Source organism: Aegilops tauschii, chromosome 3, assembly GCF_002575655.3.
Source record: "Aegilops tauschii subsp. strangulata cultivar AL8/78 chromosome 3, Aet v6.0, whole genome shotgun sequence".
Lineage (NCBI taxonomy): Eukaryota > Viridiplantae > Streptophyta > Magnoliopsida > Poales > Poaceae > Aegilops > Aegilops tauschii.
In genome coordinates this window covers 350,015,489-350,038,441 of record NC_053037.3, presented here as the reverse complement: position 1 = coordinate 350,038,441, position 22,953 = coordinate 350,015,489, and the positions used below count along the sequence as shown (strand labels likewise).

Sequence of the window (22,953 nt, the reverse complement as noted above, 5' to 3'; positions counted from 1 at the left end):
TAATATCATGGAACAATAAAAAATTATAGATACATTGGAGACATATCAGAACCCGACACATAACCGCCAGGACATATCCTTCTTTGTACCATGACCAAATTGGCCAGCCAATCGGGGTGTTTTATATCTCGGTTGAACCCGGCCTCCAGTAGCATAGCCAGCTCCTCGCCCATTGCTTGACGCTTGGATTCGGAAAAACGTCGAAGTGTTTGCTTGGCAGGCTTGTAGCCTTTTAGTATATTCAAGTTGTGTTCCGCGAGCCTGCGGGGTATCCCTGGCATGTCGGAAGGATGCCAGGCAAATATGTCCCAATTCTCCTTGAGGAAAGTGTGCAAGGCCTCGGCGATCTCTCAATCCAGGTTTGCCCCTATGGACTCCGTTCTAGCGGGGTCCATTTGGTGCACCTGAAATTTGACTATTTCGTCGGCTGGTTTGAATGAAGTAGATTTCGGTCACTTGTCAAGAATGGCATCATCTCGGTCGACTTCGGTGCGTAATGCGGTTAGTTCCTTGGCCGCGAAGGCTTCAGACAAGGTCTCGAGGGCGAGCGATGTCCTCTTGTTCTCGGCTTTAAGTGCTCTGTCGGGGTTGTTCGAGATGGTGATGATCTCGTTTGGGCCTGGCATTTTAAGCTTCATGTAGTCATAATGTGGTATCGCCTGGAATTTAGAGAAGGCGTCCCTCCCGAGGAGGGCGTGGTATCCGCTCTTGAAGGGTGCAATGTGAAATGTGACCTCCTCGGAGCGATAATTATCCGGCGTTCCAGAGACCACGTCCATGGTTATTTTTCCACTACAACATGCTTCTCGCCCAGGCACTATACCTTTAAAGGTGGTGCAGCTCTGTTCAGCGGCGCACATCTTATCCAGAGTATCTGCATATATCAAATTTAGGTTGCTGCCTCCGTCCATAAGGACTTTCTGAAGTCGGCAGCTGCCCACAATTGGGTTAAGGACCAGAGCGGCGGGGCACCTGTTCTGGGCTAACTTCGGCTGATCATTGTGATCGAAGGTAATTGGCATGTCTATCTGACGGTGTCCGGGACTAGGGGTCTCCCGACCTGTGGGTCGGGCCGAGGACCCCCATGGCGGTTCACTATTGGGCCACTTCGGGCAGCCCATGCCGCATACAAGGAGATTCCACAAAGACTTGGCGCCCAAGACGAGGACTCCTCTAAACCCTAGGCCTACGGTGTATATATAAACCGAGGCCAGGCTAGTCAATAGACGATCTAATATTCATTACTACAGTCTCGTGGTAGATACATGTACTCTGTACTACACCCCTTATGAATACAATCAAAAGCAGGAGTAGGGTTTTACCTCTTAGAGAAGGCCCGAACCTGGGTAAACACCGTGTCCCTCGTCTCCTGTTACCCATCGCTCCAAGACGCCTAGCTTAGGACCCCTACTACGAGATACGCCGGATATAGAACCGACATTGGTGCTTTCATTGAGAGCCTGCTGGGTGTTTGTTGCGGATCGATGGGATGATCAGGTGCTATTTTTTTTCAGTCAGATCCGTTCGCATGAATTGATTTCTTCAAGAATTATTGCAGTTGGATTGTTGTTTTATTTCGCAGGTTCATCCGTGATGTTCCAATCTAAGATCGGGCGAAGAGGGTTTGTTTGTCAATACCCGATGAGCATCTACAAATCTGCACAATGGCAGCCCGTGTTGCGGCGGCGGCCAATACCAGTACAAGACGCATTATGCGCACGTCAGGGGAGCGGAGGCCTCGTGCTGTACGGGGCTGAGGAGATCGCCCAGAACTCCTGCCCACGTCGAGTAGTGCAGGCAGGCTGGCCGACAGGAATTGTGATCGGCGGCCGTACGCAGGGAGATTCCATCCTTCCTTTTCTCTTTATACTATTGTTTAATGGCTGTCCTTTGGTTAGTGGTCTGTCTTCCGTGCATGCCGCGCGTATTAGATTGATTAATTTTACCCTACCGAGCAGTAGTAGTACTACTTGGACTACTTGCTAGCACTGACGTGAGATGCTAGATCTCGTACGCCATGTTGATTTTAATCTGATGACTAATAGCTACTTCATCCGTTATTGTTACATCGGGTCGAGTCCTTCCTAATAATTTCATACAATATAAATTATTTGTGCGACCATATTTTCTGCCAGCCTTTCAAATTTTACTTGCAGATCATGGCCGAGATCCGGACAATATACAGACGATTGGCCTAATCCGATGTGTGTTGGAACTACCGCACGAGGTTGACTGATGGCAGCGTTCCCGAGGTACTGATCCGGTGTGTTCTACGCTGTCCAACCCAGCCGATGTATGTTACTCGAAGTACTCACGCGAGCGCACCGCACGCGGAGCTGAGAAGATCCCTGCTCGACGTCATCCACCAGGGAGATCCTCTTGCTTCTTTACTTTACATTAAATTATACAAGTATCAAGGTGGTTGGCTACTACAGTAGAATTTTTTGTTAAAGCATGTGTGCTATAATCGTTTGATAGTACATGTTGGCTAAGCTATAGAGAGTACTAATCTACATAAAAGCTCTGTGTCAGCTTTTTACTTTTCAGGTGCTTCGTAGGCTACTTGGTTGTTTTCATGTCCACAGTACGATGGACAGTGCGTCCGTAACTCGGCCAGCCTCCTCGCCATAAGATGTCATGATGCACCATCGCGCGACCTGGAAAATTAATAGTGGTGCACTATGCTGCCACCTCTGCAAACCGACGTCGTCATCCCAATCGGCGTAAATCAGCTCGCGTGAACACTTTGTTGGTCAAAATTGCCATACCGGCAGGCTCGGTTGCCTCGGGGACTTCGGCATCGTTGAGAGAGCTCTACCTCATCGAGTGTTCGGCACACAGGCCATATTTCTTCTATTACTCACTTTGCATAAATTATTAATCATGCAACCATTTTATTTATTTATTATTATTACTATTATCTTCGGCCTGCACTATTTTCTGTGCATGGGTAAATGCTCTGGGTTGGACGGCGCTGTCACCTCGGCGTACCGACATACCACGTCACCTCGGCTAGACCGGGGGTTTCGTCATCACTTCATTAACCCACGCCGGGGACTTCAGTGTCATACTGCCGGCCCGCTCCATCGCCTCGGTCGGATGGGGGTTCCACCTCGCCGCACTGGCCGTGCTATGTCGCCACTTCGGAGTGTCGAGCTCTTCGCTCCGCCTCCTCGGGACTGGCTTGGGGGCTGGAACCTTGTCCCGCATCAAGCTCGAACCGCGTCATCAATGTCGAACACATTGATCAGCTAAGTCGCTTTCATGCTCAAAAACTTTCAGTTTTAAATTTTGTTCGGTTTGACCAAGCATTATATTTTTTTGGCAAAAAATTGTTTATGGAAAACTTCCTTGTCAAAACTTTGTTTGTGACACACAAATTCAAATACCCCGTTTACTTGGGGTTTCCTTTATGAAGCCTTTCCTCTTGCATATGATTATACTTGTGTGGCTTCGTTCCTTGTTCGTGTATTACGCCACAGTATGCACCATGTTGACTTAAGTGTTCCGCAAGCTGGGTTGCCTTGCTCCTGTGTTTACCCCTACGTTCCCGATTGTTCGGCTAGGGAGTAAAGGGAGCACCTCTGCGATTGTCACGATAGGGTCATCCGAGCTCGGACCTCAGACTGGGTGAAGCCGAAAGCTAGCGCTCTTATTGTTTTCAATCATGGTCAGCACACAACGGAACTCATGAGTACAAAAAATCTATTGCACAAGTCTCATAGTAACAATGAGCAACCGAAGAAAGGTATCGGTGGGGGTACTATTTTCTTCGAAGATGCTTCTTACACTTCGTCAGTAATATAGCATAAGTTCCCTGAGCGCACTTTGTCTGTTACAGCCTTATGGCCTGATTGCCTGGTTATCGGAAACACCGTCGATACTCTCGACAGGTGGAGTACATAACACTTTTTGGCCCTTGACCGAAGAGGGAGAAGCCGACGGTCGGTTAAGATGCGTTTAAAGTTCGGGTGAACACAGATATGATATAAGTACTTCGGTACATACAATCATTATACATAAAATTCTTGTACCCAAGTCACTTGGAGGCTCTTAAATTTATGTGAGCTGTTTTATAATAAGTGTTTTTCTTCTTAGTTGTTGCAAAGTCTTTTTCTAGCACTCCTTTTTTCGACTCGAGTGTGTGGTCAATAGCCGGGGAGCCTAATTTCTCTCTCAAAGCCGCTAGAGTTTAGTTTGCTAAACTGGCCTAACGAGAAGTACTCCACCTTCGAGATAGGAGGTTGAAGCCATAGGCTGACCCGTTTGAAGTCTTGACATAGGATGTGTCATGTTAAAGCACGACAGAAGCACAATTTTTTTCTAAGACCAATTTTTGGATTGGCACCGAACACTTGATCTAGTTCGGACGTCAAGTTTTTACTAAAGTTTTTTGGTTTTCCAAGCCTATGGCACTTTTAAACTATTTGTGTGTTTCCAGCATAAGTCTCGCAGTGCAACGCCAGACACCTTTAGAAACTCGGCAAAAACATTCTCGGATATTGCTATATATGCATCGGTTTCGAATTGGGTCTTCGGTCAATAGTTGGATTGCCCGGCTCCTATGCTTGCCTCCTATGTTCCCGATTGTTCGGCTAGGTGTGCAAAGGGAGAACCACTGCGATTGTGCTTCCAGCTCGCATGGTTAAGCACCTCAGTGAGAAAGCCGAAAACTGACTGTCACAATAAGCATAAACTGGTTAGCGATCCGATGACTGTGTTAAATGACGGGCCGTTCATAACATTGGTCGAAGTGTTTACAGCTTGACCTCGGCTGTCGCCGAACACTAACCGGGGGCCACTAGCTGGCCTCCCAACTTTAAGCTCCTATGACTAAGTGAAAGTTATAAAGCCCGCATATCTGATTGCCTCGTTTCCGCTAACACAACCGCCTCCGGGCACCGAGACGTCGGCTAAGGGTTGTCTTGTTATTACGAAAACACCCTGCGTAGTATCTACAAAGGGGTAGAAGCCGACGATGGGCCACTTTCAACTGATAAACGGTCGCAATGGAGTCAAAATAAACATATATCATCTGTATTTGTATTCAGTATACAAGCGCTGCCTTCCGTAATTATCGTTATAAAGCCATACATATGCATCAATTTGACTTAAGATTTTGGCCAAGCTGGGTTGCCTGGCTCCTGTGCTTGCCCCTACGTTCCCGATTGTTCGGCTAGGCGGTAAAGGGAGCACCTCTGTGATTATTACTACCGGGTCATCCAGGCTAGTACCTCAAATTGGGTGAAGCCGAAAGCTAGCAATCTTAAAGGATATAATTGGTCGGCAATGACGGAAGTGAAAATTTTGGTCCATTCAGACCTTAGAGTTCGGGAACTTTCCCCGAACTAAATCCTCAGTATTTTCCTCCCACATTGATCGGAGGTGAGGTTTCATGATCATGATCAGCATGACAACCCAAAGAAAGGAACCGATAGCGGGACTATTTTCCTTGGAAGATGTTTCTTACATTAAAAAGTAATATAACATATCTCTCTGTGTACCTTTGTTTATAAAACCATATGACCGGATTGCCTTGTTTGCCGTAAATCTTTGCCCTCATAAAGGCTTTATAAAGTGGGACAAACACTCCCCGGCTACTGGCCGAGGAGGTTGAAGCCGATGGTCGGTCAACAAAGTTTTGTACAGTGCGGATCCGAGCATTAATGATGTAGAGTACTTGGATACATAGAGTCATTACACATAATTTGTGATTTTACTCCGGATATCGATCCTTAATTCGGCCACCCGTGCCCACATTAAGGCTCGGGGGTTACTGGGCTTCGGGCTTATCATTTGCTAATATCAAAGGGGCACATTGATCCCCTAATCTGGTGTTGCCACCCGACCAGTGTCTCGGGGGCTACTGCATTGACAATCTAATGCAAAAAATTTAAAGTGCAATATAGTTTTCGAGGAGATTATGATACTCAGGTTGGTCGGCCGCACCCAACCTGAGTCTCGAGGACTTTGCACACCGCTTTTTGTGTCCCGAAGTATTCTGCCGAGCTAGGAGTTGATCCTCAGGCCGATTGCGAATGAACCTAAGTCTCCGGGTTTTAGACCGATACACACCTTGAGGGCTAGTGGCTATATATCTCGGCAGGGAATAAATGGCACCAATCGAAAATATTGACAAAAAATCGGCCCGCGGTCGGGGTGGTGCACCACCTCGGAAGCAGTCCGACATAAAGCTCGGGCGCCAGTACCTGCATTTCCGGCATTAAGCTCGGCTAAAATCCTTCAACTTTTTTGAACCAAGGTGATCTATGACACCTCGGATATAGTCCGGCATTGGAGCTTGGACATAGTCCGGCGTTGGAGCTCGGATATAGTCTGTCGTTGGAGCTCGGATACAGTTCGGCGTTGGAGCTCAGCTGTAACAATACTCTTCAGATACAGTCTGTCGTTGGAGCTCGGATACATTCCGACGTTGGAGCTCGGAAGCGGTCCGGCGTTGGTGCTCGACTGCAAAAGATACCTCGAATGCAGTCCAGCGTTGGAGCTCGGACGCAAGAGGACACTGCCGCCCGGGAACAACTTCAAAACCCGAGGTGTGGCATAAAAATAACAAGGCACTGATAAAGGCCGGAAACTTAAAGGGGCTCCTCAGATACCCTATGTGTAAACTCTTCGGATGCACTTCGGCGATCCTCAAGATCGAAGATGAGAAGATTTGTTGAACCAGTTTTCAAGACCGACGACCGAAGATGAAGAACAGTTCGGAAGAATCGAGGAGCGTCCCCAACTTGAAGACCGGTTCAGGGGGCTACTGACGGTGTCCGGGACTAGGGGTACTCACCACGTCGTCTCCCGACCTGTGGGTCGGGCCGAGGACCCCCATGGCGGTTCACTATTGGGCCACTTTGGGCAGCCCATGCCGCATACAAGGAGATTCCACATAGACTTTGCGCCCAAGACGAGGACTCTTCTAAACCCTAGGCCTACGGTGTATATATAAACTGAGTGTCGGTGTCAAAACCGGCGGATCTCGGGTAGGGGGTCCCGAACTGTGCGTCTAAGGTCGATGGTAACAGGAGACAGGGGACACAATGTTTACCCAGGTTCGGGCCCTCTCTATGGAGGTAATACCCTACTTCCTACTTGATTGATCTTAATGAATATGAGTATTACAAGAGTTGATCTACCACAAGATCGTAATGGCTAAACCCTAAAAGCCTAGCATGTATGACTATGGTAATGAATCTATCCTCCTCCGGACTAAGTCCTCCGGTTTATGTAGACACCAGGAGGATCTAGGGTTACACAAGGTCGGTTACAAAGAAAGGAATATACATATTTGGTCGCCAAGCTTGCCTTCCACGCCAAGGAGAGTCCCATCCGGACACGGGTGCAGTCTTCGGTCTTCGTATCTTCACAGCCCATCAGTCCGGCCCATGGCTAACAGGCCAGACGCCCGATTTCCCCTTAGTCCAGGACTCCCTCAGTAGCCCCTGAACCTGGCTTCAATGACAACGTATCCGGCGCGTAGGTCATTCTTCGGCATTGAAGGCGGGTTCCCCCTTCCGAACTCCAAGATAGTCTTCGGACGTATTGAACGTGTCCGGACCTGTAACACACACACCACACATAACCGCCGAGAGAATATAATATTCCACGAGTCCAATCCGCTGACAACTTTTTGCAACATGACATCATGCCAGCCCGGTCACAATTTCAAACCGTTTTTCGTCTGCCGCTCCATGTTTCGAGACACGGTTGCCATTGGCACGTCTTGTCAACGCAGAGATCGTGTCCCCTTATCGCGGGATTCTCATCAATACGGGCGTGGGTAACCCAACCGTGCCATTTACACAGCCCTTGGGAACATGCGAGTTTTAAGGCGAGTGGGGAGGCGTTTGATATTCATTGCCTTTATAAGGAGATAAGGATTCCCCTTCTTCACCCATGCCTTCTCTTTCTCTCCGTTCTTCCATTCTCGAGCTCCAGCGCCCAAGTTCCCCTCTTCTCCTCCTCAAGGAAGCACTTAATCATGTCCGGATCCGGAGGCCAAGGCAAGTGGATGGTCTCCTCCGTCAAGGAGAAGGACATCACCCAGCTTCGGGCGGCCGGGTACCTGGCGAAAGGAATCGCCCACCGTCTGGCTTCCAAGGGGCAAGTCATCCTCACCCCGAAGCCTACTGAGAGGGTAGTTTTCCTCCCTCACTTCGTCCGCGGACTGGGGTTTCCACTTCACCCCTTTGTCCATGGACTGATGTACTATTACGGGCTAGATTTCCATGATCTAGCCCCGAACTCCTTCCTCAACATCTCGGCGTTCATCATCGTGTGCGAGGCCTTCCTCCGCATCCATCCCCACTTCAGCCTATGGCTCAAGGTCTTCAATGTGAAGACGAAGGTGGTGGACGACCAGCACGCGGAGTGCGGAGGCGCCATGGTGAGCAAGATGCCCAACGTCACCTGGCCCATAGGCACTTTTGTGGAGACTGTCAAGGAGTGGCAGAAGCAGTGGTTCTACATCACAGAGCCGCACGGCACCACTTAGGAGGCGGCTCCCGAGTTTAGGGCCGGAGCCCCAATGCGGCTCACCTCCTGGAAGGATAAAGGCCCCAACTGGTCAGCGTCAGACGAGCTGATAGCACTGCAAACACGAATTTAGAGTATGGTGGATAAAAACGTCAAGCTCGTCAACGTGATCCAGGTGATGCTGGTTCATCGGATTCTCCCCTGCCAAAGCCGAAGCATCCCTTTATGGGAATTCAATCCGGAGAAGCACCAGACCCTGAGTGGGATCTTCGGAACTACTCACGAAGATGCTTGGAAGCTGCTCTTCAAGGGCAACGAGAAGCCGCCGGTCATAGATTCAGACCGTGGGCACGATCACACCCATCCAGCCAATGAGGTAAGTTCTCCCTTTCTCAAGGCGTACCTTCTACTTGTCTGTTCAAGGAGGATGCCTAATTTTTGCTGTATTTTTTCAGGTGTGGACGGAGAGAGCGGAGCGGATTCGTAGTTCAGCTCCGCTGGCCGAAGAGCCAGTCGGCCCGCTCTTGGCCAAGATGCTGGTTCCGGCGCCCTATAGGCCACCGGAAAAGAAGGCCAAGAAGAAGGCCAAGGGGGCCAAAGGCGGCCCCCGTCGTAAGGGCGCTTCGGACATGACGTCTGAAGATGAAGTGACCCTTTCCTCCACCGCCGAGGACGACGAGGAGGAGGAGGAGGAGGAGAACAACCCTCCCCCTGACGAGGGAAAGAGGAAGAGGGCGGCCTCCACGAACCTGGAGGCGAAGACGTCCAAGAAAGGGAAAGGCTCCCTCGCGGATAACTCCGCGTGGGACGTCGACAGAAGTCCGGAGCGACGCCCCCGCCCTAAGCCTCGGGCTGCGTCGTAAGTGCTAGAACTCGTACATACCCATATATCTGGCTCTCCTCTTTATTGTATTGACATGATTAATTATGCAATTGCAGTCCGGCCCACAACAGCTCCCAGCGATCCTCATCAGGAGGTTCGTTGGATTCAAAGGCGATGGCCAGCGAGTCACCGCCAACCGCTCACTCCCCCAAGGCCAAGGGCGATGCGGAGGTGCTGTCCCAAGGACTTTCCCAGGCCGGGGAGAGGCTCGGGAGGCGCCAGAAGGCGAAGCCTCCGTCACCGGACACAAGGGGGAGCCGATCCCCGTGGAGACTGGTGATGAGGGACGTACTCAGTTCGGCCCTCAGCCGAATACGATTTCGGAGACCAATACAGCTCCGGAATCCGGTGTGCAACCTCCTTCGAAAGAGGAGGTATGCCCATTCCGCCGGTGACCCCTGTCCAACCAGGGGCACCGGATAATCTACTGGAAGCGCTGCGAGGCGCTTCCATTGTGGATGAGCACCGTGTTCTTATGGGCACGGTAATTGAAAGGGTTCAGTCTGCCAAGAGCGGACTAACCGGAGCCTACAGTAGCCTGCTGACAGGTTCTGAGGTAAGCGGCGCAAAAAGAGAAAATCCCAATATAGACAGTAGCCCCTGAGACACTATCCGGTGTTCGGAAAGAAAAATCCGGACAAAGGATCAATCCTTTATTGCAGGAAACTAACCAAATTACTCTGAAATGAATACGCAGGCGTCGCTGCTGGCTGCGGCCTCGCATACTGCCGAAGTCTCCGGACTGAAGTAGAGACTGGAGCAGGCCGAGGAGGAGCTCGGCCAGGTGAGGCGGCAGCTCCAGGAGAATCAAGGTATGTAATAACCCGTTATATATTCGAAAAGATTAAAATGATATATATTGACCGAAGTGTCATGATATGTATAGGAGCAACGACTGAGGTCGAGGCCCTGAAGAAGGCCCTGGCCAAAGCCGAGGGGAAGGCTGTCAAGGAGCAGGCCGCCCGTAAGAAGCTCAAGGCCCGGAATGAGGCCCAGGGTGCCCTCCAATAGATCCAGGAGGCCAGGAAGATCGCGGAGGGTAAGGCATTTAGTATGCAAAGCAAATATGGGAAGAGGAAGTATCTTTTACTAACCCGGATTCGGAGTTCTCCAGGAGCTTTTGCTGATCTGCCACGTAGTGTGTTCGACGCTGCGGAGTTCTTCTGAGCCGAAGAAGGGAGCTACACGGAGAATCTATTCTGGTCGCAATATCTTGCGCCAGAACATCCGGTGCCCTTCAGCGATCAGCTAAAACAGCTGGTCGAGCTGTACAGGGTGGCCGAACTGGCCATGAAGGATTTAATAATCCGGCTGTGGCCAGCCGAAGCTATACCCAGCAGTTACTTCGACCTCGTGAAGCGGCTGGTGGATGCCTGTCCTTGGCTGGACGTCGTCAAGCGGTCCGTCTGCATCGAGGGCGCGCGTATGGCCTTTGCTCGCGTTAAGGTCTGGTGGGCAAAGATGGACACCATCAAGATTGTGACCGAGGGGCCACCCGAGGGCACGGAGTACCGCACACCCGAGCGGTATTTTGGAGACGTCCTGGAGGGGTCTCGTATTGTAGCGACGCAGTGTTCGCAAGACATTATCTTTGAATAAATGTATTCAAGTTGCCTCTCTTGTGCGGCCATGTTGTATGAAATCTGAGGGTTGGCCAATCGTCGGCTTCTGCCCCCACGTGGGTAGTACGGAGGTGTTCAGGATGGAATCTAAACACTCTTGATCCAATTATATGGTCCTTGAAGGAGTTGTTTAGCGCAACGAACCAGGCAATCAGACTATGCGGCTTGAACGCCCTCACTTAACCATAGGAGTTTGACAATAAAAAATGTTGGTGCAACCCTAGTATCCGAACTAGAGTGCTATAAGCGCCTGATCGGGAAGTATCGATCCTTCGCGTAATGCGGAAGAAATCTCCAACGATTTGCAACCTCCGAAGAGCTGACCGGCTCTCGCCGCATCATGACAGTCAGTTTTCGGCTTTCTCTATTGAGGTGCTCCTTTGGATAAACCAAGGCACAATCGCAGTAGTTCTCCCTTTACTACCTTAGCCGATATAGCGGAACGTAAGGTAGCAAGCACAGGAGCCGGGCAACCCAACTATTGAGCCAAGACATGATTCGGAGCCAATGCATGTAGTGCTAAATTCGGGGTGCCGAACTATACTATAAAAAAGTGTTCGGACTTTTGTTGCCGTAGTGCGGGGTGCTATGAAGCCCCTGGAAAATATGAAACGTACCAAAGTGTACGGGTGCTACCTGATAAGGTTACCCACAGGAGTAAAGAAAAAGGGAAACAGAGAGGGTGCAAAGATAATAAGCTAGGGCCCTCAAGCTCGGGCCGCGAACTGTTTCCATTGTAATTTGATTAATACGTCAAGGCGCATTTGATACAAGTAGTGCGATGAGCAATAGGCTATTTAACATGCCAAAACCAAGGGAGAGCTGCATGTGGGTCCTGAAAAACAGGTGGAGTGATTGTTTAACGAGACCACCTAGGAAGTCCCCCATATGTCTCTGTTTCTTGCCGTCTTGGTGTGTTTGTCCTTCGAGAGGACCCATGATCAGGCCATCGGATGGGGCCTGCGGGATTAAGACCAGAAAGGAAAAAGTAAAAGTGAAAGTATTTGTGTATCCGGTGCCAGTTGAGCCGCACTGCGGATCACAAGCTAGCTATGCCTTCGTCGATGCCCATGGAATTTTGAGTGCATAGTTATGTACGCGCGGCACGACTGCCACCACTTGATCGGACTGAGACGGAGGCCGGATTGCTAGTCGAGCTCCTACCGGGCCGAGCTGTCCTGCTGCAGGGTAGTTCGGACCCTCTTAACGGTGTCTGTGGGCTCGGCAGCCGAATTAGGGTTCTGCTTGAGAAGGCTACTCTGTACTTCTGCTGCTAAAGCAGCTGTGTGCTCTTCTGTACGGAGGGAGCGTTCCGTATTTCCGTTGACCGTGATGACGCCGCGTGGACTGGTCATCTTGAGCTTGAGATAAGCATAGTGTGGCACTGCATTGAATCGAGCGAATGCGGTTCGTCCGAACAGTGCGTGATAGCCGCTGCAAAAGGGGACGATGTCGAAGATTAACTCCTCACTTCAGAAATTGTCCGGAGACCCGAAGACAACCTCTAGCGTGATTGAGCCCGTACAACGGGCCTCTACACTTGGTATGACTCCTTTGAAGGTAGTCTTTGTGGGCTTGATCCGTGATGGATTGATGCCCATTTTTCGCACTGTATCCTGATAGAGCAGGTTGAGGCTGCTACCTCCGTCCATAAGGACGCGCGTCAGGTGAGATCCATCAATGATTGGGTCGAGGACTAGTGCGGCTGAACCGCCATGACGGATACTGGTCAGATGATCCCGACGATCAAAGGTGATCGGGAATGACGACCATGTATTAAATTTTGGGGCGACTGGCTCTATCGCGTAGACGTCCCTTAGTACGCGCTTGCGCTCCCTTTTAGGGATGTGTGTAGCATATATCATGTTCACTGTTTTGACTTGAGGGGGAAACTTCTTCTGTCCGCCTGTGTTCGGTTGTCGGGGCTCCTCGTCGTTGTCCTCGCTTTGTGATCCCTTTTCCCTGTTCTCGGCGTTTAATTTGCCGGCCTGTTTAAAAACCCAACAATCTCTGTTGGTATGATTGGCTGGTTTGTCTAGGGTGCCATGTATCTGGCACGGGCGATCGAGTATGCGGTCCAGGCTGGATGGTCCTTGATTGTTTCTTTTGTACGATTTCTTCCGCTGGCTGGACTTGGAGCCGCTGAATCCGGCATTGACTGTGGTGTCGTCGGCATTATCACCATTGCTTCGGCGTTTGTGTCTGTTACGTCGGAGCCTGTCGTTGTTGTTTTTGACCTCGGAGGGGCCTGCCTCGCTGGCTGTGTTTTTGCTACGAGCCAGCCAGCTATCCTCACCCGCGCAAAAGCGGTCATGAGTGCCGTAAGGGCTGCCATAGATTTTGGTTTTTCTTGGCCGAGGTGGCGGGCGAGCCATTCATCGCGGATGCTATGTTTAAAGGCCGCTAGGGCTTCGGCATCCGGACAGTCGATGATCTGGTTCTTTTTGGTTAGGAACCTAGTCCAGAATTTCCTGGGCGACTCTCCAGGTTGTTGGACTATGTGGCTTAAGTCATCGGCGTCTGGTGGCCGGACATATGTACCTTGGAAGTTGTTGAGGAAGGCTTCTTCCAAGTCCTCCCAGCTGCCGATAGAATTTTCCGGCATGCTGTTTAACCAGTGCCGAGCTGGTCCTTTAAGCTTTAGTGGGAGGTATTTGATAGCATGGAGGTCATCTCCACGGGCCATGTGGATGTGGAGGATAAAGTCCTCGATCCATACCGCGGGATCAGTTGTCCCGTCGTATGATTCAATATTCACGGGTTTGAACCCTTCGGGGAATTCGTGATCCATTACTTCAACAGTGAAGCAAAGAGGGTGTGCGGCGCCTCTATACCTGGCTGCGTCGCAACGTAGCTCCGATGGAGTTCGTCTGCGGTTGTCGGCTCGGGCGTGACTAGGTTTGTCACGTCCGAATAGGTAGCCATCATCACGTGTCGAAGAACGTCCCCGCGATCCGTAAATTGATCGGGTGTATCCTGCTCTGCTATCCAGGGTCTGCCGGAGGTCATGTGTATGACCCCGAACTGTTTTGTCTCTATTTTTTCGTGGCGGTGGGGTGGGCTGCTATTCGGCTTGAGTTGCCGCTCTATCCCGACCACGAGGTGGTCGGTCCGCCGCATTGTCCCGACCGCGTAGTGGTCGATCGGCCGCATTACATGAGGGAGGTATGGGCTCCGGCGCCTCTTCATCGAACTGAGGTAGCAACCTTCGCTTTGGGTAACTCTTGGCTGGGCGTCTGAGGCCGTATTCTTCGGCTGCCAGAACATCAGTCCACATGTCGACGAGGAGATCTTGGTTAGCTTGAAGCTGCTGCTGCTTCTTTTTCAGGCTCCTTGTGGTGGCTATTAGCTGGCGCTTGAAGCGCTCCTGATCGAGAGGTTCCTCAAGCACGATGAAATCTTCGTTGCCGAGGCTTTCCTCATCCTCGGAGAGCGGATGATAACTACCGTCCTCCAAGTCGTTGGGCCTGGCCTGTTCGTCGGGGCTCGCTTGCCTGTTTTCTTGCTCCTCCTGTTCGGATGTTACCTCAGCGAGGTCTTCATTGTTTTCGGCATCGTCCGGAGTATTATTTTCTCTGGTGCTAGCATTGTTGTCTTTTGAACGACGTGACTTAGAGCGGCGTTGAGGACGCCGACGCTTTTGTTGTATCTCAGGAGGTTTATTCTCGACTGGATTTTCTTTGTCATCGTCGTTGGTTGTTTTGGGTGTATCCACCATGTACACATCATACGAAGAGGTGGCCGTCCAGTGCCCAGTAAATGGCGGATTTTTTTTTGCTCCTCACCAGCATCGTCGTCCATACCGTCGATGTCTTCGGAGCCGTAATCAAGTGTGTCGGTTAAATCCTCGACCGTTGCTATGAAGTGGGTGGCGGGTGGGAAGCAAAATTCTCCATCGTCAACCCCTGGTTCGAACCGGACATAGTTCGGCCATGGGTCCCCTGCCAAGGACTGGTTCTTTAATGAGTTTAGCACATCGCCCAAGGGCGAGTGCTGGAAGATGTCTGCGGCGCTGAATTCGAAGATCGACAAGCGATCAAGTTCGGCGTCCGCGGACTCACATGATTCGGAACTTATAACCAGAGACGAGTCCGGAGTTCCCGTGACATAGATATCATGTGAGGTTGAGTCTATGTGCGGATCCAACGCCGGGGAATCTGCGACCTCCGTAGTGGGGTTGAGCCTCCCGTCCTTGGATGGCGGAGTATGCTCCGGATCTAAGGCCAAAGCAGTTACGGGAGCTATCTCCTGGATGCGGTCTGATGACAGATTTAGGTCATGTTCATCAAGGTGACCCGGAGCAATCGCCGCGGTCTCGAATCCGGCGAAGATCAAATCTCCACGGATGTCCGCGACGTAGTTCAAGCTCCCAAATCTAACCTGATGGCCAGGGGTGTAGCTATTGATCTGCTCCAGGTGGCCAAACGAGTTGGCCCGCAGTGCGAAGCCGCCGAACACAAAGATTTGTCTGGGGAGGAAAGTGTTTCCTTGGACAACGTCATTGTTGATGATTGAAGGGGCCATTGAACCTTTTGAGGACGGCACAGTGGAACTCTCAATGAAAGTGATACGTCTCCAACGTATCTATAATTTTTTATTGTTCCATGCTATATTATATTCTGTTTTGGACATTAATGGGCTTTATTATACACTTTTATATTATTTTTGGGACTAACCTATTAACCGGAGGCCCAGCCCAGAATTGCTGTTTTTTGCCTATTTCAGAGTTTCGCAGAAAAAGAATATCAAACGGAGTCCAAACGGAATGAAACCTTCGGGAACGTGATTTTCGGAACAAACGTGATCCAGAGGACTTGGACCCTACGTCAAGACATCAACCAGGAAGGCACGAGGTAGGGGGGCGCGCCTACCCCCCTGGGCGCGCCCTCCACCCTCATGGGGCCCACGCTGCTCCACCGACGTACTTCTTCCTCCTATATATACCTACGTACCCCCAAACTACCAGATACGGAGCCAAAAACCTAATTCCACCACTGCAACCTTCTGTACCCGTGAGATCCCATCTTGGGGCCTTTTCCGGAGCTCCGCCAGAGGGGGCATCGATCACGGAGGGCTTCTACATCAACACCATAGCCTCTCCGATGATGTGTGAGTAGTTTACCTCAGACCTTCGGGTCCATAGTTATTAGCTAGATGGCTTCTTCTCTCTTTTTGGATCTCAATACAATGTTCTCCCCCTCTCTTGTGGAGATCTATTCGATGTAATCTTCTTTTGCGGTGTGTTTGTTGAGACCGATGAATTGTGGGTTTATGATCAAGTTTATCTATGAACAATATTTGAATCTTCTCTGAATTCTTTTATGTATGATTGGTTATCTTTGCAAGTCTCTTTGAATTATCAGTTTGGTTTGGCCTACTAGATTGATCTTTCTTGCAATGGGAGAAGTGCTTAGCTTTGGGTTCAATCTTGTTGTGTCCTTTCCCAGTGACAGTAGGGGCAGCAAGGCACGTATTGTATTGTTGCCATCGAGGATAACAAGATGGGGTTTATATCATATTGCATGAGTTTATCCCTCTACATCATGTCAACTTACTTAAAGCTTTACTCTGTTCTTTTGAACTTAATACTCTAGATGCATGCTAGATAGCGGTCGATGTGTGGAGTAATAGTAGTAGATGCAGGCAGGAGTCGGTCTACTTGTCGCGGACGTGATGCCTATATACATGATCATACCTAGATATTCTCATAACTATGCTCAATTCTGTCAATTGCTCAACAGTAATTTGTTTACCCACCGTAATACTTATGTTCCCGAGAGAAGCCACTAGTGAAACCCATGGCCCCCGGGTCTATTTTCCATCATATTTAATCTCCCGACAACAAGCTATTTCTGGTGCCGTTTTTATTTTGCTTTCTTTACTTTGCATCTTTATCATAAAAATACCAAAAATATTATCTTATCATATCTATCAGATCTCACTTTCGTAAGTGACCGTGAAGGGATTGACAACCCCTTTATTGCGTTGGTTGCGAGGATTTTATTTGTTTGTATAGGTGCGAGGGACTCGTGCGTGGCCTCCTACTGGATTGATACCTTGGTTCTCAAAAACTAAGGGAAATACTTACGCTGCTTTACTGCATCACCCTTTCCTCTTCAAGGGAAAACCAACGCAGTGCTCAAGAGGTAGCAAGAAGTATTTCTGGCGCCATTGCCGGGGAGTCTACGCACAAGTCAAGACATACCAAGTACCCATCACAAACTCTTATCCCTCGCATTACATTATTTGTCATTTGCCTCTCGTTTTCCTCTCCCCCACTTCACATTTGCCGTTTTATTCGCCCTTCTTCCGTTCGATCTTGCGTTACCATGTGCCTTCTTTTTGCTTGCATCTTTGCTTGCTAAGAGTTTATGGATCCCCATCCACTTGCTAATCTTTTTAAGAGAACAAATTATGATGAACCTATTGCTAGTGAGTTGAGTGCACTAGATTATCTTTATGAGTTTTTGCTTGAAATTCATGAATCTGAAAATTGTGATGAAGAAATTTATGAAAAGATTCACGATAGCCCCTTGAATAAAAAGCATGATTGCAATGATTCTACTATAAATTCCCTTGATGTCAATTGTGCTAATAATATGCAAAACCCTAAGCTTGGGGATGCTAGTTTTGCTATGTCTACCACTTGTTGCAATGATCATGATTGGGGTGATTCTTCTTATGATCTTGAAAATTTATTTAAGCCCCATGATGAATATGAGATTTATAATAATGTTTGCAATAATATTAAAAGTGGGTTTGGAGAGGTCATGACTTTAGTTAATGATAATCCCACTATTTTGGAAGAGTTTCAACTTTGCATGCATGTGGATCGTGTCGAAAATATTTTATGGGATAGCAATATTATTGAATTTTCTTATGATCCTACATGTAATTATTATGAGAGAGGAAAATATGGTTGTAGACATTTTCATGTTACTAAATTACCTCTCGTTATGTTGAGATTGCTATTGTTTCTTTTCGCTTCCTCGCATATGCTAGTTTTTGCTTGCCTTGCAAATTTGTTTGCTTATAATATGCCTATGCATAGGAAGTATGTTAGACTTAGATGTGTTTGTCACGTGTTTTATGATGCTCTCTTTGTGTTTCAATTCTTGTCTTTCATGTGAGCATCGTCGAAATCTTATGCCTAGCTAGGGGCGTTAAACGATGGCGCTTGTTGGGAGGCAACCCAATTTTATTTTAGTTTTTGGTTTTTGCTTCTGTTTACGAATAAATATTTGATCTAGCCTCTGGTTAGATTTGTTTTTATGTTTTAATTAGTGTTTGTGCCAAGTTAAACCTATAGGAACTTCTTGGATGATAGTTATTTGATCTTGCTGAAAATTCCAGAAACTTTCTGTTCACGAAAACAATTGTTAAAAATCACCAGAACATGATAAAATATTGATTCCAATTTCTGCTGATCAATAAACAAATTTTCTAGGTCGTCCTATTTTGGCTGAATTTTTGGAGTTCCAGAAGTTTGCGTTAGTTACAGATTACTACAGACTGTTCTGTTTTTAACAGATTCTGTTTTTCTTGTGTTGTTTGCTTATTTTGATGAATCTATGGCTAGTAAAATAGTTTATAAACCATAGAGAAGTTGGAATACAGTAGGTTTAACACCAATATAAATAAAAAATTAGTTCATTACAGTACCTTGAAGTGGTGGTTTGTTTTCTTTCGCTAACGGAGCTCACGAGATTTTCTGCTGAGTTTTGTGTTGTGAAGTTTTCAAGTTTTGGGTAAAAGATTTGATGGATTATGGAACAAGGAGTGGCAAGAGCCTAAGCTTGGGGATTCCCATGGCACCCCAAGATAATCTAAGGACACCTAAAAGCCAAAGCTTGGGGATGCCCTGAAAGGCATCCCCTCTTCTGTCTACTTCCATCGGTAACTTTACTTGGAGCTATATTTTTATTCACCACATGATATGTGTTTTGCTTGGAGCGTCTTGTATTATTTGAGTCTTTATTTGTTAGTTTGCCACAATCATCCTTGATGTACACACCTTTTGAGAGAGACACACATGATTCGGAAATTGTTACAATACTCTATGTGCTTCACTTATATCTTTTGAGTTATATAGTTTTTGCTCTAGTGCTTCACTTATATCTTTTAGAGCACGGTGGTGGATTTGTTTTATAGAAACTATTGTTCTCTCATGCTTCACTTAGATTATTTTGAGAGTCTTACAAAACAGCATGGTAATTAGCTTTAATTATGATAGGCATTCAAGATTAGTAAAACAATTCTTATGAGTGTGTTGAATACTATGAGAAGTTTGATACTTGATAATTGTTTTGAGATATGGAGATGGTGATATTAGAGTCATGCTAGTTGAGTAGTTTTGAATTTGAGAAATACTTGTGTTAAAGTTTGTGATTCCCGTAGCATGCACGTATGGTGAACCGTTATGTGATGAAGTCGGAGCATGATTTATTTATTGATTGTCTTCCTTATGAGTGGCGGTCGGGGACGAGCGATGGTCTTTTCCTACCAATCTATCCCCCTAGGAGCATGTGCGTAATACTTTGCTTCGATAACTTGTAGATTTTTGCAATAAGTATATGAGTTCTTTATGACTAATGTTGAGTCCATGGATTATACGCACTTTCTTTCTTCTACCATTGCTAGCCTCTCTAATACCGCGCACTTTTCGCCGGTATCATACACCCACCATATACCTTCCTCAAAACAGCCACCATACCTACCTACCATGGCATTTCCATAGCCATTCCGAGATATATTGCCATGCAACTTACCACCATTCAGTTTATTATGACACGCTCCATCATTGTCATATTGCTTTGCATGATCATGTAGTTGACATTGTATTTGTGGCAAAGCCACTGTTCATAATTCTTTCATACATGTCACTCTTGATTCATTGCATACCGGGGTACACCGCCGGAGGCATTCACATAGAGTCATATTTTGTTCTAAGTATTGAGTTGTAATTGTTGAGTTGTAAGTAAATAAAAGTGTGATGATCATCATTTTTTAGAGCATTGTCCCAAGTGAGGAAAGGATGATGGAGACTATGATTCCCCCACAAGTCGGGGTGAGACTCCGGACTAAATAAAAAAAAAAAGAAAGGCCATAAAAAAGAGAAAAGGCCCAAAAAATGAGAGAAAAAGAGAGAAGGGACAATGTTACTATCCTTTTACCACACTTGTGCTTCAAAGTAGCACCATGATCTTCATGATAGAGAGTCTCCTATGATATCACTTTCATATACTAGTGGGAAATTTTCATTATAAAACTTGGCTTGTATATTCCAATGATGGGATTCCACAAAATGCCCTAGGTCTTCGTGAGCAAGCGAGTTGGATGCACACCCGCTTAGTTCATTTTGTTGAGCTTTCATATACTTATAGCTCTAGTGCATCCGTTGCATGGCAATCCCTACTCACTCACATTGATATCTATTAATGGGCATCTCCATAGCCCGTTGATACGCCTAGTTGATGTGAGACTATCTTCTCCTTTTTTGTCTTCTCCACAACCACCATTCTATTCCACATATAGTGCTATGTCCATGGCTCACGCTCATGTATTGCGTGAAAATTGAAAAAGTTTGAGAACATCAAAAGTATGAAACAATTGCTTGGCTTGTCATCGGGGTTGTGCACGATTTAAATACTTTGTGTGGTGAAGACAGAGCATAGCCAGACTATATGATTTTGTAGGGATAACTTTCTTTGGCCATGTTATTTTGAGAAGACATAATTGCTTAGTTAGTATGCTTGAAGTATTATTATTTTTATGTCAATATTGTCGTGGAATTGTCACAGCAGATGTCCTCGAGCTAGGACTTAGTCGTGGAGCCATCGCAGCTAGGAAGCTTAAAGGGGTTAAACGGGACAAGGAACATGGGGGTTATACTGGTTCGACCCCTTACGGTGAAGGTAAAAGCCTACGTCCAGTTGAGGTGGTATTGATTATGGTTTCGATGACCAGGGAGCTTGATTGCTATGTCTGGCTCTCGACGAGATCTTACTTGTCCCTAAACCGCCGCCGGGTCGTCCCTTTATATAGAGAGGTTGACGCCCAGCGGCTCTCAGAGTCCCGGCCGGCTCATAAGAGTGTCCGGCTCGGACTCTCAACTACTCTTGCCTTACACTACAAGTCTTGCCATACGGCGGTTTATCACTACGGACCTTAAGCCATCTCCGGGTCTTAGGCCCATCATTGACCCGCCGTCTTCAAGCTCGGTACTGGGCTTCGCGTGATGACCATTATGAGTAACCCGGCCCCTCCTGGCAGGTGACTCTAAGGGTTATATCCTCAACATTAGGCCCCAGATTGATTTGAACCGGTTCATGTCAATCTTCAATTCTTTTGAGAGAAAAGATCTTCCGGCTTATGGTCGTGTGAAGGTTATAACCCGCCGTGACGTCATCTTCTGGATTCCTGGTAACCCGCCATGACGTCATCTTCCATTAAGTCCATTTTTTATCCCACCATATCCTCAACGGATCTTATCTTTAAAGGCCATCCCAAAAATCGAGGCGTTCTTGTGGTGAGATAATCACGTCGTGGCCTCCTCGTTTCTCGCGCCCACTTATGAGCCTCACTTTATAAATAGCCCGGCCCATGAGCCTCCAGTCACTCGTCGCCTCCATCTTCTTCCTCCTCTCGCCACTGTGCTGCCGCCCGAGCTCCGCCGCCGCCACCACGGGTTTCCTCGTCTTCACCAACTCAGGCCGCTGCATCAACCTGACGTGACCAGAGAAACGCGACGAACCCCCGCCGTAACTCCGCACCTGTAAGTCCCTGCACCTCTCCATCGTAGATCCGCATTAGGGTTCCACTGTTCTTCCTCTGTTCTTTGCTGTTCTTCTCGAATTCTCTGTAGTTCTGGCACTATAGTCATGTTTGATCCAAGAGTAGTACAGAGCTCCTGCGGTAGTTGTTGCACATCCATTTTTCCACTAGTAGATCCCCTTTGTTTGAAATAAGATCCCACTCTGAATCCATGAACTTCTTCTGCGTCAGTTCTAGGTCTAGAAATTTTTCCTTTTAGCCAACCGTTTGATCCAAAATAATTACTGCGATCTGTGAAACTTGTTTTCACCACACTTAGTCAAAAATTGCATCTGCTGAGCTATGGCGGCTCACATTTCCGGCTTAAAAGAAGCCACGCGCTGTAAAATTTCCGGCTCATTTATGATAAAGCTGTAGACAATTTGAATTACTCACGATACCTTCAGCGGCTTAGATAACCCGATGCACTTAACCATATGTCATTAGGCCCCTCTCATAAGCCGCCATTGAGTATTAAACTGTAGACGTCTGCCGGCTTATAATTGAACCGGACGTTTTCCTTTTGTCATAGGCTTCATCTTTCACAATGCCTCCTAAAGCTCCCAAGGCACCCATCACGTGCAACTGGATGAGATCCAATGTCACCGACGACACTTTAGCTGATTTCGTAAAGACGGGTTACTTGCCCAAGAAGGAAATCATGTCTTATCGTGCCCCTGACCCGTCGGAGGAGAGACCTCAACCTAGAGATGGTGAGGTGGTGATATTTGCTGATCACATGAGCCGGGGCTTCGCACCACCCGGCTCAAAATTCTTTAGGGATGTTCTGAACTTCTTCGATCTGCGGCCGCAAGACATAGGACCCAATTCCGTGTCAAATATATGCAACTTCCAAGTATTCTGTGAAGTCTATCTTGGAGAAGAGCCCAGCCTGCTGCTCTTTAGAGTGCGCCAACGGGCCAAGCCTGGAACTTGGTGGAATCTCCATTCAACGCCAGGGAGACTGCCTCTTTCCTTATGCTAAGCCGCAAAGCCATCCAAAGGACTGGAACCAGACGTGGTTTTATTGCCAGGACACTTCTCCGGCTGACGAGAGCCCTCTGCCCGGCTTTCGTGCCCTGCGTCTGGAGCCAAATCACCCTCTGCCAGACAAACTCTCTCAAGCTGAGCGTCAACCTCTGATCCCCA

At 48.0% G+C, this 22,953-nt stretch overlaps 1 protein-coding gene across 1 annotated transcript; it reads right to left on the bottom strand.

The window, feature by feature from the left end:
• Window positions 1–452: 452 nt before the first annotated feature.
• LOC109767754 (uncharacterized) lies at window positions 453–1,022 on the bottom strand. Its single transcript, XM_020326480.1, has one exon. The coding sequence runs from the start codon at window positions 1,020–1,022 to the stop codon at window positions 453–455; it is 570 nt and encodes a 189-aa protein (XP_020182069.1).
• Between the last annotated feature and the right edge of the window lie 21,931 nt (window positions 1,023–22,953).